General features: G+C 41.7%; 1 protein-coding gene across 1 annotated transcript in view; it reads right to left on the bottom strand.

The window, feature by feature from the left end:
• Positions 1-16,661, bottom strand: part of mycbp2 (MYC binding protein 2) — a 60,243-nt gene that overhangs the window by 20,594 nt on the left and 22,988 nt on the right. Inside the window, 34 exon segments of the mRNA XM_040005834.1 lie at positions 862-1,002; positions 1,609-1,725; positions 2,769-2,866; positions 3,008-3,123; positions 3,196-3,251; positions 4,258-4,464; positions 4,583-4,727; positions 4,880-5,052; positions 5,166-5,215; positions 5,294-5,381; positions 5,502-5,620; positions 6,706-6,928; positions 7,032-7,250; positions 7,349-7,449; positions 7,539-7,681; positions 7,767-7,945; positions 8,428-8,565; positions 8,681-8,887; positions 9,931-10,122; positions 10,289-10,510; positions 10,693-10,967; positions 11,241-11,433; positions 11,525-11,621; positions 11,740-11,823; positions 11,927-12,061; positions 12,190-12,281; positions 12,493-12,620; positions 12,846-12,971; positions 13,454-13,626; positions 13,767-14,125; positions 14,273-14,390; positions 14,639-14,720; positions 14,830-14,949; positions 16,483-16,587. Coding sequence (XP_039861768.1) covers positions 862-1,002; positions 1,609-1,725; positions 2,769-2,866; positions 3,008-3,123; positions 3,196-3,251; positions 4,258-4,464; positions 4,583-4,727; positions 4,880-5,052; positions 5,166-5,215; positions 5,294-5,381; positions 5,502-5,620; positions 6,706-6,928; positions 7,032-7,250; positions 7,349-7,449; positions 7,539-7,681; positions 7,767-7,945; positions 8,428-8,565; positions 8,681-8,887; positions 9,931-10,122; positions 10,289-10,510; positions 10,693-10,967; positions 11,241-11,433; positions 11,525-11,621; positions 11,740-11,823; positions 11,927-12,061; positions 12,190-12,281; positions 12,493-12,620; positions 12,846-12,971; positions 13,454-13,626; positions 13,767-14,125; positions 14,273-14,390; positions 14,639-14,720; positions 14,830-14,949; positions 16,483-16,587 — 5,021 coding nt within the window.

The raw sequence follows: 16,661 nt of genomic DNA, 5'->3' as shown, positions 1-16,661 counted from the left end.
CATATAGAGAAGAAACTTCCAAAAAAATTCCCCATTTGGATGATGTAGTGTGTCATGCTGTTCAGACAGAGACCAGACATGGAAGCCTCCTAGCACTGCATCCCAATGCAGAGGTGGAGTTACAGAGAAGTAGAGGTACAATTATCCACTCAAACCTTTCACAGGCCAGTGACTGCTTCATGACAGAAAACCACCATCTTTGGATACATTCCCATTTAAAACTGCATCAATTTCTTGAATTATACCCAGTTGAATGACCCATTTGAGTCAGTGGCACTTTTAGGGTGGTTTTTGCGGCATGGAGCAAAATGTGTGGGGGGGGAACTCCTTGCCATCACATGCTGCAGTGAGCAACTCTTTATGAACTGTGAGTGAGAAGCGATGAGTAAATGAAGACTCAACAGTGCAGAATAAGCAAAGGCAAACAGCACACAAGTGCTCGTTCACTACATTTTTCCTTGTCTGACAGGCCCTGCATTGGGGTTTACTTTAATGCACTAAACATATACCGCCTCACCACGTGAGCCAAGAGTCCACAGCTAAACACATGATGGTCATGTAACAGTAAACCTTTTGCCTTCAAACGTGAGTTAATGCATGCACACTCCAGCTGCTGTTCCTTTGCACAGTGTGTTAGTCAAAGTTTCATACCGAGATATTCCATGCACAAGAAACACCCCAGCAGGTACACTCTGATAAAATACTCTGATGATTTACCATGCTTCAACGACAAACCCAGGTAAGTCCTTGAAAAGCCGTTATCATTAAACAACACAGATGAGCTCTTCCCCAAAATAAACAGTGCAGGAGCCTCTAATCGTAAACGGAGACAGGCTACTCAGCAGGCCGCCTTCTACTTACGTCGGCTGGGACCAGTAGGCTCCTGCCCAGGTGCTGGTTAAAAGAGAGGCACCAGGCTTCAGTGTACCCATTCATGTTGGGAACATACTTCTTTACAGTTTCATCATTGAGCCTGAGCCACACACCATCATCATTGTGGATCTAAGGGAAAACAAGCAACAGAGTAGAGCAAAGGCATGCCATCCTGTTACTAGGGAAGTAGGAGGGGAGTGCCCTCATACATACGCACGGCATCTCTGAGGCTGCCCAAAGTAATTAGATAACGCCACGCTCATGGTGAAGCAGGATGCAGGTGAAACATTACATGAATGTTTCCGGTACTAACGACAAAAGATGAGAGCAGATATTGTGCAGGGCTGACAAATACAGTCAATACATGCCACATTACATTGCAGTTATAAAGTGCGTAGTAATTTAAGAATTCATCGTCTCATTTGGATTCATGAGGATGGTGTTCAAGCTGTTTATGGAGCCTCAGAGTGCCTTGCAAGAGCAATAAGCAACATAAAGAGCAACAAATTTATGAAGTAGTAATCATTATTGAAAGAGGTAATTACAAAGAAACTACAGAAATCATGTAAAAAGACTCAAAATTACTTTAATCTAGAAAAAAACCTCTAGATTTTACAATAATTCTGAGTCGGCTCTTATTGATTCAAACAAGAAGAAACACAGAAACAGAACAAAAGTGGACCCTGGTGTCCCACATAGAATACTATGTCTTCTGCCTGGTCTAAAGTCAATTACCTCGTCAATGAAAGTGATGGTGCCATTGACATGCACTATGCCTATCTGTTCACTCTGCAGGGAGGGGTGACTACGCACACGCAGGCCTGCGCTGTCCTTGGATACAAATTTGCGGACCTGAGAGAAGCAGAGGGGAGATGGAGACCGTGAGCGGCAGGGGTAAAGAACAGAAAGGAGAAAAATAAAGTCAACAAGAGCAGTAGGAAAAGAAAAAGGAGAAAGCAGTTGACAGTGATAGATCGCATGCTTTAATCCAGACAAAGCCTGCTTCCAAGTACAAGCATACACACAGCAAAAGATGACCAATCTTAAGGAGCTTCATTTCATTAGCACCTGTTATGAAGTTTGTTGTGTGTTATCTACACTGATGCATGAAGAAAAAAATCAAAACAAAACTTTTAAAACATGTCCAAAAGGAGTATACACAAGTGATTGAAAAAGGCACACATTGTTGCTTGTTTCCCCCATTATGGATTTCAAAACTCAAAAGGCCACAAAATGATGATGACCCCAACGTGCATAACATCAGGTAGATGCAATTTCTGCATCTGAAGCAATTTCCAGTTCCTACACCATATTAAGTACTCGTCAACGTACACAGTCTGTATACATGCACGATAGAACCTAACAACCAGACTCACAGTGCTCAGACTTAATGTTTGCCTTCATCTAGTTAGAGGCATCACAAAAGAAAGGACATCACACCGAAATCTACCGTGGCATTATAAAAGAGTTGGATTTATTTGCTCGTTTACTTTGTGACCAAAATATCGTGGACTGGACTGAGGTTCATTGCTTCCTATGAACCAGCAAATCGTTAGTCAGCAGAGCAAACCAAACGAGGAGGCGCAAACAGCCAAAAGCTACACAGAGGTGATATACAATTCTCAGTATGAACTGAAATACTAACAAAACAAAAAAAAAAAAAAAAAGAAAGAAAAACTTTTCAAAAGGTCAAAAAGGATCTCTGTGTTTCTGATGAAACTGATATCAACATACTGCATAAAGCAGCTGGTTCAATCCGTTAGAATTTGGTGCTGGCAGGAAATCCTGTTGCCATCTCTGTTGAGTTGCATTTGCCGGATGACTGCAGGCATGGTAATGTTCAGCGTGTTTGTTCATGTTCATGTCCTAGTTGGTCAACTGAAAGAAAAACTCACCTTGCTAGGCTGAGGCTCAGCTTTTGGCTTGACCATCTGAGTCCCAGGTGGTATCATGCCTTTGGGAGGGTCTTTGACTTCTACCTCCAAACCAGCATCTAAATGATTTAAAAAGGATTTACAACTCGACTTTGTAAATTCACAAGAAATTTATTGCCTCCACATAAATTTCATGCTTCTATGGGGAAAGACTTAAGAGAACGCACCAGCTTTTTGAACGCGCGTTTAGACTGAATTACCTATTTCAATGCCATCGATGGTGACGTGGATCGTATAGAGGCCGACTGCTCCTGGAGTCCAATTGGCACTGTAGGTTCCATCAGTGTTGGCACGGATGAGCATATTCTCGCTGGGTCTGTGTGGGCAATGAACAATAAGTAGACTGCGTCTCCTAGGAAAGTCTGTTCATTTTTCTGCACCGTCTTACCTCTTTGGGGTGGGGGAAGCAAAGCGCAGCTCTTCAAAGGAGTAGTTTTCATATGCCTAAAACAGACACAGATGTAACGTAAGAGCAACAGCAAATACACTAGTTTCCCCCCCTCTTTTTTTTTTTTTTTTTTTTTTTTAAGTCAAGTCACATTCCCCATCTATGATACAAACTCATGATGGGTTCAACAATTTGCCTTTTTCCCCTCTTTACACTTAGTGTAACTGCTGTTTGGTTAATTGAAAGACAGGCACCAATCAGATATTCATTAATGGATTACGCTACAACAACTGAAAGAAAAAGTAGCACACTGTAATTTTAATTCAGCTTCTGTAGTTGTCCGTGAGCTTGACTTTAGCTTTCTTCAAAGTGACATAACTGGGCTACTGAAACAGGCTTTCCATTTAAGTACATCATAAGCTGGAGAGCATGAACACCAGCCTTGTGACTAGCCTCTGATTGATGGCAAAGGAGCACTTTTTTCCATTACTACCATGCAACAAAAACGCACAACTGCCTTTTTGAATGTTTTATATAGCAAACTAAAAGGCTGTCACTCCCAAGGTAAGCCATTCATTTTTGACTTTTTTTTATCCTCCTCAGATACACAGAAGCCGTCCTTCAGTAAAAGTCTGTCAATGCTACTCTAATCTGAACCACTTGGTGGAAGAATTTCTAAGCCCTGTAACACCCTTCTCTCATTCTCATACACAGTAAATGGATTAGAATAACATGGAGCTTTTACAGTCTTCAAGCTACAGGCCATACGCATCCATTTATACACATTTATGTGGAACGTTTTTTCTTTTTTTCAGCTTACATCTGTACTCACTGGCAGGTGTATTCAGATTTTTTTTAAATTTCCCAGTATATTGTTATAATCTTCTTTAGCTATTTCAATCGAAGCTCTGTTTTTAAAATAATTATTATTTAATGTTACCAAATGTTAAATGTTGTATTTCAGAATCTAACCACCCAGCTCCAACTTGAGCTACAGAATCTGCAACAGGCTAATATACACAGGTGAGGTAGCGAGTGGTGCCCCAGTTACACGATGCTGACCTTCATCATGGTAATAGCAATGTACCGAGCCTCTTTCACAATCATGGGCTCATAGGTGGCTTCCAACTTGGGCACTGGCAAACCTCCAAAGGTTAGGTCGGGTCCAGAGGAAGAAGGGGAACAGCTTCCAGGTAGTCGCTGCAACTTCTTCACATTTTCTGGTTGCACTGACTTTTTCTGTGAAACAGGTACGGCCTTCACCTCCACCTACAAACAAAACAAACACAGTGACTGACAAATTCAGTAAACTACTTTTGCAGGTTTGGCACTTGAGACACAATTACATAATTGTTTCTTTTTTTTCTTTTAAGAGAGTTTTCCTGACCTTCATGTTAGGAACATGCACCACATCCCCATACTGGTCTTTGGTCTGAACCACCACAGTGGTTGGCCACCCACAGCGTATATCATCTTTGTTCAGAATCAGGGATGTCTTCTGAGGATCTGCGTAAGAGTCTGGCTGTAGCCATCTGCATTGGTCAAACAAAGAGGGAACGAATATGTAGTAACAGCCCAAGTATTATTTATCTCAAAGAATTGAAATTCAATATGAATAATTTTCTTCTGAGGTAATTTTCATTCATTTTGAATTTTGCTTTCTCGTCCAAGGATGGAAACATACCTAGCCAGACGTCCCCCACTTGAATTCTGCACACAGGTGATGAAGTCCTCAAGGAAGGAGTGCTCATTGGTTTGGATGTGCAAGGGTAGATTCCCCTCAAGGGCCTCCAGGATGGTGGGAGAGTGAGACAAGGCCAGACCCTTCCCAAGGATCCCTGAGTGGGCCTTACACACCTGAGTGGCAACAAAGTTTCGAAAGTTAAGTGCTTAGTAGAGATAGCTTCTTCTTCTTTTTTTTTTTTTTAACTTAAATTATCAGGGAAGGTTTAACTTAAAAGACAATATACCTGAAGAGAGGCTTCCTCAAGAATCTCAAGATCTTCCTCCAACTCATTGCCTACAAAAAATGAAATCATGATTATACGAGTTATGCAAAAGGCTGCCTCAAATGCACTGATTTTACTTTTTTCTGTACCTATAGGAAGGGCCAAGTCTTTCTTCATTAGAGCCGCAGCACACACACTACCCAGGTAGGCCAACTCCTTCTCCAGTTGGATAATACCCTGAAATTTACAAAACATCTGTCAGAAAGGTATTTATTACTTTTTAACAGAGGACATACAAAGTGCTGTAAAACTACAGGCTCAGGGTGGGTGGCACAATTCACTGAAGAGCATCTGTACCTCATCAGGACCGGGGTTGAATTCATATCCCACAGCCACACACTTAAAGCCGTAGAAGCAGGCTTTCTCATCTTTCACATAATCTGAGGCTGTTTCAAGTGAAAAGAGCACTTCATTTCCTGGAAACAGATAGAGCAGAAATACACAGTAATGCATCTAACATGAGACAGTTAGGCAGAGCTCTGTAAAAACAATAATTTGTAAACTAATGGCTGCCTGCTGCGGCAGGTGGCTCAGTGAAGCATCATTAAGTAGAATAAAGTACACAAAGGATGCCAACAATTATCATCAACGAGCTGCAGCTGGCTTGCATGAACATATGTTGGATTAAGAATGTTGTCACTACTCAATCAGAGCTCATACTTAAGTATACAACAGATTTCATTAAAAATGCTGCTAGCTCTCTCACAGTAAACAAAGAATACTGGTCCTCCTACAGAATATGCATCGTCTCTGCCTCTGTGGACGCCGTGGTATACAAGTTTTTTTAGGCGTCTTCCAGCCCGGAGTTCCCTTCTGTCGAAAGTAACGCACGATCCAGGGCAACATTTCACTCCGCTGCCTTGAGGAAGTTCATTAACCACTAAAGACTTATGGCAGAAATATAATAATCCTGCAAAGAATAATACCACTGTAGCGCAGAGGCTGATACACCACATGAGTTTTGAACAAAGGTCACTGGCGATGAAATATTATGCCAGTCATAAAGGACAGATGCATAACTTTTGTTACTAATTCAATAATGTTCATAACTGATTGCTTTAGTTTTGTTAAATGAAAAAAAATATTGGTCATATACAATCTGACCAGTTAAAATTTTTTACATCATTCATCAGCCAAACTTGCTTTAAATATGTTAAAATGAAATAAGATTAGAAAACAAAAGCTGTCAAAGGTTGTGTCTACCAAAAGGTACTAATAATTGTAATATAAATAATAACACTATTTATATGTTATATAAACATCTGTGCCTATTGTACATTTCTGTATTACACCCTAAGGTTAACCAAAATGCGGTGGTCATCAGTTTAGTTCAGAGTTTCCCCATTGACTCCACTAGTGTATATTGGCTTTTCTAAGCCTCTTGGTTTAGAAACATTGGAGTTTATTGGGATTCAATAACACTGTTGTAGCTTATTGTCCAATAAATGTCAACTTGCTATCCTGCTGTTTTGTTGGGGTTGGTCTGCTTGTTTGTTTTCACCTGGCAGCACGAGGACAGTGGTTGGCCAGCCTGTTGAGCCTGAGAACTTTTTGAGCTCAGTCCAGGTGTTGATGGTGTCGTGGATCAAGGGTTTGGCACTTAGGTTAGACAAGTGGAGTGTTCGGCTTGGGATTAGCAGACGCAGGACATCCTCTGGTTGTGCAGTGCCACACTGTGGATCAAACTCAATCGTGGTCCAGCGGACGCAGTCCGGGAATGATACCTGAAGCATGGTGAAGCACAAGGGAAATCAGTTGCAACTTAAAATTCTAGAATTTTCTCTTAACACATTTTAAAACCAGTAAGCATGGCAAGAGATGCCTTACCCTGTACTGAGTGACCCCAGCTTGTTTGTAAGGGTGGTCACTCTCAATTACTGCATAATGGTTAGAGGTGGTACAAGCGGAGAGGCCCTGTTCAGGCTGGTTGCCAGTAGTGCTGTCTGTGGATTGGTTTGGGTTAAAGGTGGGTGGGGCGTATTTTTGGTTCAGGGCAGAGACAGCGGGTAGCAGCTCTTGAACCAAACCAAACACCTCAACAGCAGCCTGGATGTGAAAGAACAAGCAGTTAGCCGCAGTGCTACACCAGAGAGAAATGTGGTATTTTAAGAAGACAGGTAAACCATCTGAGTGTGAACTAATACCTTTGGTACAGATGCAGCCACGGGGCCTATGTAGGCCAGGATGAGGGGCAGGAGCATAGAGAACAGGCTAGAAGAGCTTAAAAGCTCAGGAATATCATCCACTGGAGACAAGAAAGGACAAAATGAAGAAAGGCCGAAATACAAGCAACCAATGTTTTTGTAATAGCTGTGTAAAATTTGCTATGCTTACCATCAACAGCAAATGCCCTGTGAAGGAGATCCTTTGCAGCTCTAACCACAGCACTGACCACAGACAGAGCTCTGCTACAGTTTTTGTCTTCCTCATTGGCTTTGCTCAGCAGCTGAGACTGGAGGTCCCCATCATACTCACTCCTTCAACAATGAGACACTTAAGTCAGAAAACAAACAAAAACAACTTTTGATACAAGCAATTACAAGATGCTAGCTTTATGCATACCTGTAATAGAGAATCTGTGGGATCTGTCCTCTGGTCTGGTTGGTCCCATTGCTACTCAAGCTGCAGGTGCTGAAGGTGAAGGACACACCATCGGAGCACTGCACTGTGGTCATCCCTCCGTCCCCATTAGCCGTCCGGCTACCGTAGTTCCGTAATCGCACTGCATACTTCACCCCCTCCTGCAACACGGTAAATTTATTAAATAAATATTTGCTTTTTAACTATAGACTGTACATAAAAATCTGTACTGTCATTTTAAATTCTTGAGTTTGGCACTTTGCACGTTGACACCTCTTTATCTCTTTTTTGAGCATATAGTGCCAATTTATCAGCTAGCTTGGCAAGCTAAAGGCCTTCTTTAGAGTATAAGGGCGTATCACCCTAATGTTTCAAATACAATTAGCTGCACCACAAGCCATATTATCTGTCAGATATCTGCCTTAAAAACACTCATAAAGGCACTAACGACAGAAACACAGCTGAGAGGTCTAGTTTAATGACTTAGCCTCGGAAACATTACATTATATTAAAGCTAACCATAAATTAAACAGATCAATATATATTAAAAAAAAAATTCACCCCCTACAGAGCAGTCACAAAGAGGAAATTTGTTACTAGGGCCAAACACATTTATGTACCAGGTCGTATACCGCTTATGTACCTTAAGTGGCACAGCCTTATCCAAGCGAATTTCAGCAATATCACTAGGGGAATCGTCAGTGCTGTATGTGCCCTTCACCAGCTCCAGAGATGTCCACCTGTGAGAATGGGCAGAGTCCCCTGGGTGCTCTGTCTGCGCCTGAAGGTCGAGGGAACAAAGAGATTCACAAGAATAAATAATTCAACTGACTGGAAACTAGTTCAGCAGCACCACAAAACAAATAAAAAAAAGCAAAAAATCTTCAGTCACTTACATCATCAGCCAGCACCTCTAGCTCATACTCATGGATGCCCCCTCCTCCATATACGCAGACACCCACAAGCACAACGCCTGGCTTATCCACTGTCAGACAGATGGCATCCGGCGAGCCATTGCCTGTGTTCCAACTGCGGCCCTGGCTTGTTTTGGTGAAGCGGTTCGGAGATGCTTTCACTGAGTGGAGCGAGTTCAGCCCATCAACCTAATAAAGGATGAAATACTAAGAAATATAGCCAAACACACGTGACGACGAAGATAAATAGAAAGACACTAAATGTTTTTTTTTAAATATATAAAAAAATCACAATCCATAATTTTAGGTAGCAATACTCGTAATAAAGTGTAAAATGACCAAAACCCTCCAAATGTCCAGAGTTCAAGCAAACACTGTAAATGATGGATGGAAAAGGTAAATAATTCAAAGGTTGCTAAAACATACAAAAGGCATTCACAGAAAAGAATAAATGAAAGTGAAATAAAACCATTTCATGCTTGGTATGCATTAGTAACTACTATTTATATCAGCCTGTGACTGCTGAGAACCAGACACAGCTGCAGAGGGACCTATCCAGGTACTCTGGGGAGAAATAGTTTCCGTGACAACAGACTTTGGGGGAGAGGGTAAAAAAAAGAAAAAAAAAAAAAAAGTAGTTGTTGAGGGCAGTTGTCAAGTAACGTTACTATGGCAACAAGAGCTAAAGAGTCATGACTGCAGTACATGAGTATAAAAAGAGTGTGATGATAATTAAATGTAGAGTTTGAAAGATGGAGGTCAACAGATGTCTGCCACTCATACCTAATGACTCAGCATGCTGTAAAGATAATACAGAAAAGCTCTGGGCTCTCTCTGGGTGTTTTTTAAAGCTGCAGTAAGGACATAGTGTCTGTCACTGAGAGAAATTACTTCAACAACAATAGAGCCTTGAGAATATGAAGAATATGGCACAAGACAGGACAAAAGAAAAAGAATGAGAAAATGCACGAGTGACAGATTTCTTTTCAAACGTTGGCTGAACTGTAGTGACTGGGATGCAAATTAAATCCCTTTGAAAACTACAAATCAATGTGATCAAAAAGGTTGCTTTGTCAAAGCCCAGAACAATAAGCATGTACAGATGAAATTTCTGGTGATGCGAGTGGGGCTTTGCAAGAGCACACAAGGACCGTAGCTTAAAGCCAAAACAGTAGCCCCACATACAGGCGTACTTGTGGGAGCATAGGTCAATGGCTACTAGAGCACGTTACCTCAGAGCCCAGGGCAGAGGCGGTGAGCTCAGAAACGATGGAGGCCAGCAGGCCACAGGTGTTGGAGACCAAATGTGGTGAGAACAGTTCAACCTCCCTCCTCAAACTCTTCCTCACAGGCAGCACCACAATCACCAGCATCTTCTCTAGTACTTCCCGGAAACTGGTCATGCCCATCAGGTTCTCCTCCGTCTAAAAGGTGGAAGCAATATTACTAACTTAATATGATTGTTTTGATTTCTTTTATAGGCCATCTAGGTATTTGGATGAGAATGTGATAGTGATCAAATGGAGTTATCTCAACATGTCCACTGACTGTATCGATAAACAACTAAACATTAACGCAGTGCCAACTCACATGGCTGAGCTTCTCCATATGGGCCACCAGCAGGGGGAAGCGGTGAGCAAGGGCCGAGTCATTCTCTGTGCTTACTTGTTTGACCAGTGAACGCAGCAGCACCTCCCCATCATAAGCAATGGGCAGGATGGAGGTCAGCTTGACCGATGTGTTACACAGAGCTGACATTACGGCTGCCAGGAGACGGCTGCTGGATGTACGGAAATTAGCCTCAGCGATATCCTGAAATACAGCAAAAATAATGAAGGTCAGATTTTTTCCCCCCTCTTTAAGCCTTCATCTGAAATTATCTGAACATTGTTAGGTAGAAAAAGGGTTTGAATAATCAAAGTACAGTAAAATGTCATCTAAAACTAACAGATTTTTTTTTTAATGTGTCAACAAGCTGTATGAAATCATCATACTTGGTCCAGGCAGTTGAGCAGATCACACAGGCAGGCCCACTGCAGAGCCGGGGTTGGATAGAAGGAGTGGAAGCAGGCGGTGAAGGTGTTGTGGCACTCCTGCAGCACAGCTTCCAGCAAAGTAAGAGGCTGAGACAAGTAGCCTTGTGGGTCATTGTCCAGCTTGGTCAGGCAGTTGTCCATGCCTTCTGACAGGATCTTCTTCAGCAGACTGCGTGTCTTTCCTACGCACTCTGCCAGCTTGCTTGACTCCTCCACCACAGCCTTGGTGCTGGCTAGAAATCAAACACGGGAAAAGAAGAGATGTAATCAGAAGACACAGTTTAACTAAAATGCACTTTTTAAGAAACAAAAATATCACAATCACTGATTGTCTTCTAACTTTTTAATTGTTTTATAAATATAAATCTATGTACATACTATATATCATTTGTTTAATGTATAGTAACAGTTTGAATAAGACTCTTTTGTTGTTGCAAAGAAAGACTTTGACGTCGTCCATCTATCAGTCATCATGCTGTCAGTGATAAAGTGCTTTGTGTTCCTACCTGCAATGGGAAAAATCTCACAGATGTAGACCCTGAGCAGGCGGAGGCAGCATGTGCCAACAAAGCGCAGTCTCTCAAGGTCGAGCAGGGTGGCGGTGTACTGGAAACCCTTCAGCCCTCGCAGTTCCTCCACACCCAAAACCAAGGTGGTCCAGCTCCAGTGAAGGATACTCAGCAAAGACTCAAAACACTCCTACAACGAGATGACACAGCGTTGTTCAATTTTTTTTTTTTTTAAGTGACCTGTTACATAACTTGCAGAGAGACACTTGGACAGTACTCACCACTGAGACTGTACGAGCAAATGAGCGTTTAAGGATATGGACTGGTTCACTGGTTTGCTGTTTGCCTTTAGATGCATTGCCATCATTTGAAGGAAGCCTAATGTTAAAATATGAAAAGAGAATAAAGCTTATTTATTGGACAGGCACCAAAAAAATTAAAACAACCCCCCCCCCCAAAAAACATGCACCACTTTTAACAAAATGAGAGTACTTGCCTGTAAAGCAGCTGAGGTATCTGACCTGCGTTGACATCTGTGCCATTATTTGACTTCTTTGAGCTTTTGAACTGAAAGACAACACTAAATGGGAGGAAAAACATGTGCAATGTAAAAGAATGTAACAAATAGAAAAATAAACCATCAGCTCTACTGATTTATCATGGTGACTGTAAATCAGTTTTACCCATCATCAGTGGTGATGGTAGCCTGCCCATGGGAGCCGCAGTCACTGCTGGGACCAGACACTCGGGCCCACGCCACATACCACCAGCCAAGCTGCAGCAGCACCGGCTCATCAAACATCATTGCATATTTCTCCCTAAAAATAAGATCATCATCAGTTAAAGCCATTTAAAATGATTCTGCAACATTTTCTTTACTGAAATGGCCACAAAACTAAGTGCTAAAACCACTTTCGAAAAATACACACAAATACATTAACTATACCTGGCAGCACAGTCATAAGCCAGTACATCAGTCTCAGCCAGCAGATCACCGTCTGTCTCATGGTCACCACCATCGGGGCCAAGCTCAAACAGCTGCACAACAACAGAAACTGATTAATATATTATATAAATTTAAAAAAAAGAAAAATACTGCCCGTACTAACCCTTAGACCCCTATAAGATACACCTATGGTAGTAATTTCAAAATCCTACATAACCTTGTTTTGACTTATGGTTTTCAAAAACTTGCACATCCATGCAATTAAAGCATTTTTTTGTAAAAATATTTCAAGGGACTGCACACCTTGATTTTGGCAGTGTACTCCCCTCGTCCCCCGAACAGGCCCAGCCCACCCAGCAGGATGTCTGCGTCGGCACAAAAACGGATGGCCTCCACAGAGTGGGCCGAGTAACCCCAACCACCACCGTGACCTGCAACATCGCATAAGGGAACAGTCAGGTTATGAAGGTCACAAAGATGATCACTTACTTTCCATGGCATTTTTTCTCACTGAATGTTACAGATTAAGCAGCTGCCTAGTTTGATATATTGATGTTGATCTCATCAATATATCAAACTAGGCAGCTGCTTAATCCCTTCAATCAGTCAGTGCAAGTCCTGTCTCTTTCAGTCATTACTTATGAACAAGAACTAACTCTCAAAGCGGTTCACAACACTGTAGTCCTCCTTAGAGTAGACCTTCATCACGGCCTGGGTTTCTTCCTCAGCGCTGGCTACACCCATTTTCAGTTCCTGCATGGCAGCCAGTGTATCCAAGCAACCTAAGTGGAAAAAACAGCATAGTTCATCTTACTAACAAATGACAATCAACAGAAGTGGTCATAGCATTCTTGCAATCACATCATTTGTTTGACTGAGGTCAAATCAGTTTTCTCTTGAACTGATTAAAAGGTGATACTACAGTCTCCCATGAAAAACTAACAATAAGAGTTCACTCAAAAAAAGAAGGAAAAACAAAAAGCCAGAAAAACAACTTAACATCCTAATGGGATTCCTACAGTTATATACAGAATAACATTTCTATAAAAGCATAAAATTAAGTCCAACTTGTTAACAACCAGTCTATCACATTGGATAATATTGAATGAACAGCAGCTAAAACTTGAAACACCCGGGAGCTACATAGACTAAGCTAAAGCCCCATCAGAGAAGTTAAGTCAATGATTTAATAAAAGGTAATTACAAAAAGATCATAAGGCCCATAAGCAATTTGACACTGTAAATGCCTAGTGTAAAGGATTACCAAGGATGTGTAGGGCTCCATGAGAGCGAGTGGTGGTTGCTTGTGATCCTGATGGTAATGCAAGCTCTGGACTAAGGATGCTACAGCGAGCCTGCAGATCTGTTGCCGAGGGCATCCTGGCATCAGCTATCACTGCATTGTAACACCACATCTCTCTGGTGGCTGGCAAGAACCTAGAAGCAGGAGGAAATAATGACAGGGATTAAACATGCAAGGAATTAGAAATATTTCTGGACTAATGAAAGTGCAGCAAAGAGTTGAGATGGAATCCAGCTTAACCCTTGGTTAATATTAGCATAGACCTCACACTGACCTCCATATAACATCATACACTGGGTCCAGACAGAGGCCAAATCCTTGCAGGTCCTCCTGCTCAGAGTCATTGAAGGTTCTGCAGCTTCCATCCATTTTGTTGATAAGCAAGCATTTAAATGGTGGTGGCTCAGACACAGAGGAGGGCACGAGGCCAATGATGTGTTTGCTGGCAAAGATCTCTGAAGTAGCTAGGACATGGGAGTTGATAAGAGCCTCATCGATTCGCAAGAATGTCTGGTCCCCACTGGCTCCGATCCATGTAGCTTTTCGTCCATATTTGGCACCGATATTGGGCATAGGAGACGGCTTGGCATTCCAGTAGGGCATGTCCAGGATCGGCCGACCAAGCTGCCCTTTCTGGAAAAGCAAGGAGAGTGTTAAGTTTCAGAAACAAAGTGCACAAGAAATCTGCAGCACTTGCAAAAGCAATCGTGACCGATTAAAACAAAGGTTACATTTGTTACATTTAAAAGATTACTTTTGCAATAGATTCTGTTTACTCACCGAGAAGCTGCCAAATGTGAAGACCTGCCCATCCACGAGGAGAACAGCTGTGTGGTTACTGCCTGCTGTCACCTGCACACTCGGACCAGGAAGAGCCTGCACCAGAGTTGGAGAGCCCCTAAGCAGGGAAAAAATTTAATGAATTTGTGTGTCCACAAAACTGCAGTTAATGTATGATTGTAATGTAGTTTTCCCTCTTAATACCCATGACATTTGTCTGCTCTGCTATAATTATTTAATGTTTAAATAATACTAGAATATACCTGGATAATTACAGAAACTATTCTATGGCTAACGAATAATTACTTTTACTTGAACATACATCTATCACATTAAAGAAAAAACAAGGTCATCTGACAAGAATACCTGGAGTTGACATCCCCATGTCCGAGCTGCCCGTGCTGACCATACCCAAATGTGTAGACATCTCCATTCTCCATGAGCACCACTGTAAACCAACATGACGATTACTGTACTCTTACTAGTTGCTTTAAACAACTTCTATAATTATCAAGGTAAATCTAACCTAGTGATTGCTATGAGGGAAAAGCACCCACCTGAGTGGTGAAAACCACAGCTGACCTGAACTGCTCGCAGTTCACAGTCAAATCTCACAGCCCCCGGGGGGTAGGTTGTAATTTTGCTAGCATCCTTCTCCCCACGCTCACTGCTACCATCTATAAGGCAAACACTGAAGTCAGCATATTTGAGCACAGAACAGAGAGTGAAGTTTAGTAGCAGCTTTAGACCGCTGAGGTGGAAGCCTCTGCACAATCCTCGAAAAAACAGAGCTGGAGGGAAAAGAGGTCTTAAAAAAAAACGAAAGGAGAAAGGGGGGAGAAAAGGGAAAAAAAAAACAAAACAAAAAAAAAAACAACCCGATAGCAAGGAGTGACACACCGTCATAACAAAGGCTTTTGATAACCAGTTCTGTTGTAGCTTACCAACAGTTTTGAAAAAAAAATTGAGGGTTTTTTTTTTGTCTCTTATGAGTTAACAGGAAGTCTGGTTTACCCTGAGCCCTGCAGGAGGTCACAGCTGTGGTGTGTGAGAGGAGGAGGTTGGGATAGAGGAGTGCCATGCATTACAGTGAGTACAGTGACTGAGAATATATTCAGGATTCTTGTTTTTTTTGGACCAAAATAAATATTGACTGGCTCATGGTGCCAAAATTAGAGGGGTTAAGAAATTAGTTCATTGTCACTACACTTAATATTAGAGAATAAAAAGAGTGCTCCTAAAAATGACATCTTAAGCACATGAAAGCAGGTTTGGAGGTCAAAACCAGGCACTACCATAATGCCTGTGAAAACCATGAAGAAAAATGCTTATTAGATGCAACCTAAATGACCTACACTTACAAATGCACTTCAAACATCAAAGCAAAACAGACTAATAAACCACTGAGTGATTAGTGCCAGTGGGACAAGTTATGCTTCTTATGTCTTTAGATGGCACATATCATTATAGTTTTTTGCTTTACATCTGCACACAAAGTGATATATTTGACATTTTTGTAGCCAAATGACATTTTTCTTAATAAAAAAAAAAAAAAAAAAAAAAAGGGGGGGGGGGGTTCAACAGGTATTTAACAGTCACATTATATTATGTTCTCTGTCCTCCAGGATTATGCTGGTTAGACGAGGGGGGGGGAAAAAAGAAGCAAGGATCCATCTTCATATCCACCAGTTGTTTTTCCAAAGGAAAGTGATGTTTTATTCAAAAAAAAAAAAAAAAAAAAAAAAAAAAGTTTAAAAACCCACAAAAAACCCCTACAAATATATGGCCATATTCTACTGATTTGATTAATGTCTTAACAATTTCAACACTTGAGTGTCCAAACAATGAGTGTCCAAACAAAGCTTAATGTTAAGATGACACATCTAAGCCATTTCCACGAAATGTTTCACATTTAAAATGTGTCAGACTTGTCAACTGTCAAAGCTTACTCTCCCCAGTGTCTCTGCTTGTAATGCAGTAGCTTTATCTATTTGCTATGGGAGTGACGGTAAATCCAGTTAGGCAATGACATAGCTTTCTACCTTCGTCTTACTAACTGCATCGTACTCCGTGGATGAAAACTTTGAGACCTGGTGAAGATACAAGAGTCCTGCCTTCAAAGAGTGAGAGGAGGTGGGCGGGACAGCCAGATTGGGAGATAAGTCAAAGGGGTGTCTCTGCACCCGTTGAGTTAGTGAAGACCGTAGTACCTTTGTGCTTGTCCCGTTTATGCCTTAGTGCCTGAAGGGGTCTTATTCTGGCTAGGGCCTGCTCACGCTGGTTCATAAAAATGGGACCGGGGAAAACAAGGGGGCCTGGGGGAGAAAGAAACTTTCACATGCATGCACAATGCTCACAAATGGGAAACAACACATGATAATACTACACC

This window comes from Simochromis diagramma, unplaced genomic scaffold (assembly GCF_900408965.1).
Source record: "Simochromis diagramma unplaced genomic scaffold, fSimDia1.1 OVJJ01000501.1, whole genome shotgun sequence".
Classification (NCBI taxonomy): Eukaryota; Metazoa; Chordata; class Actinopteri; order Cichliformes; family Cichlidae; genus Simochromis; species Simochromis diagramma.
The sequence above is the reverse complement of the archived record's forward strand: the minus strand, read 5'-3'. Positions and strand labels throughout refer to the sequence as shown.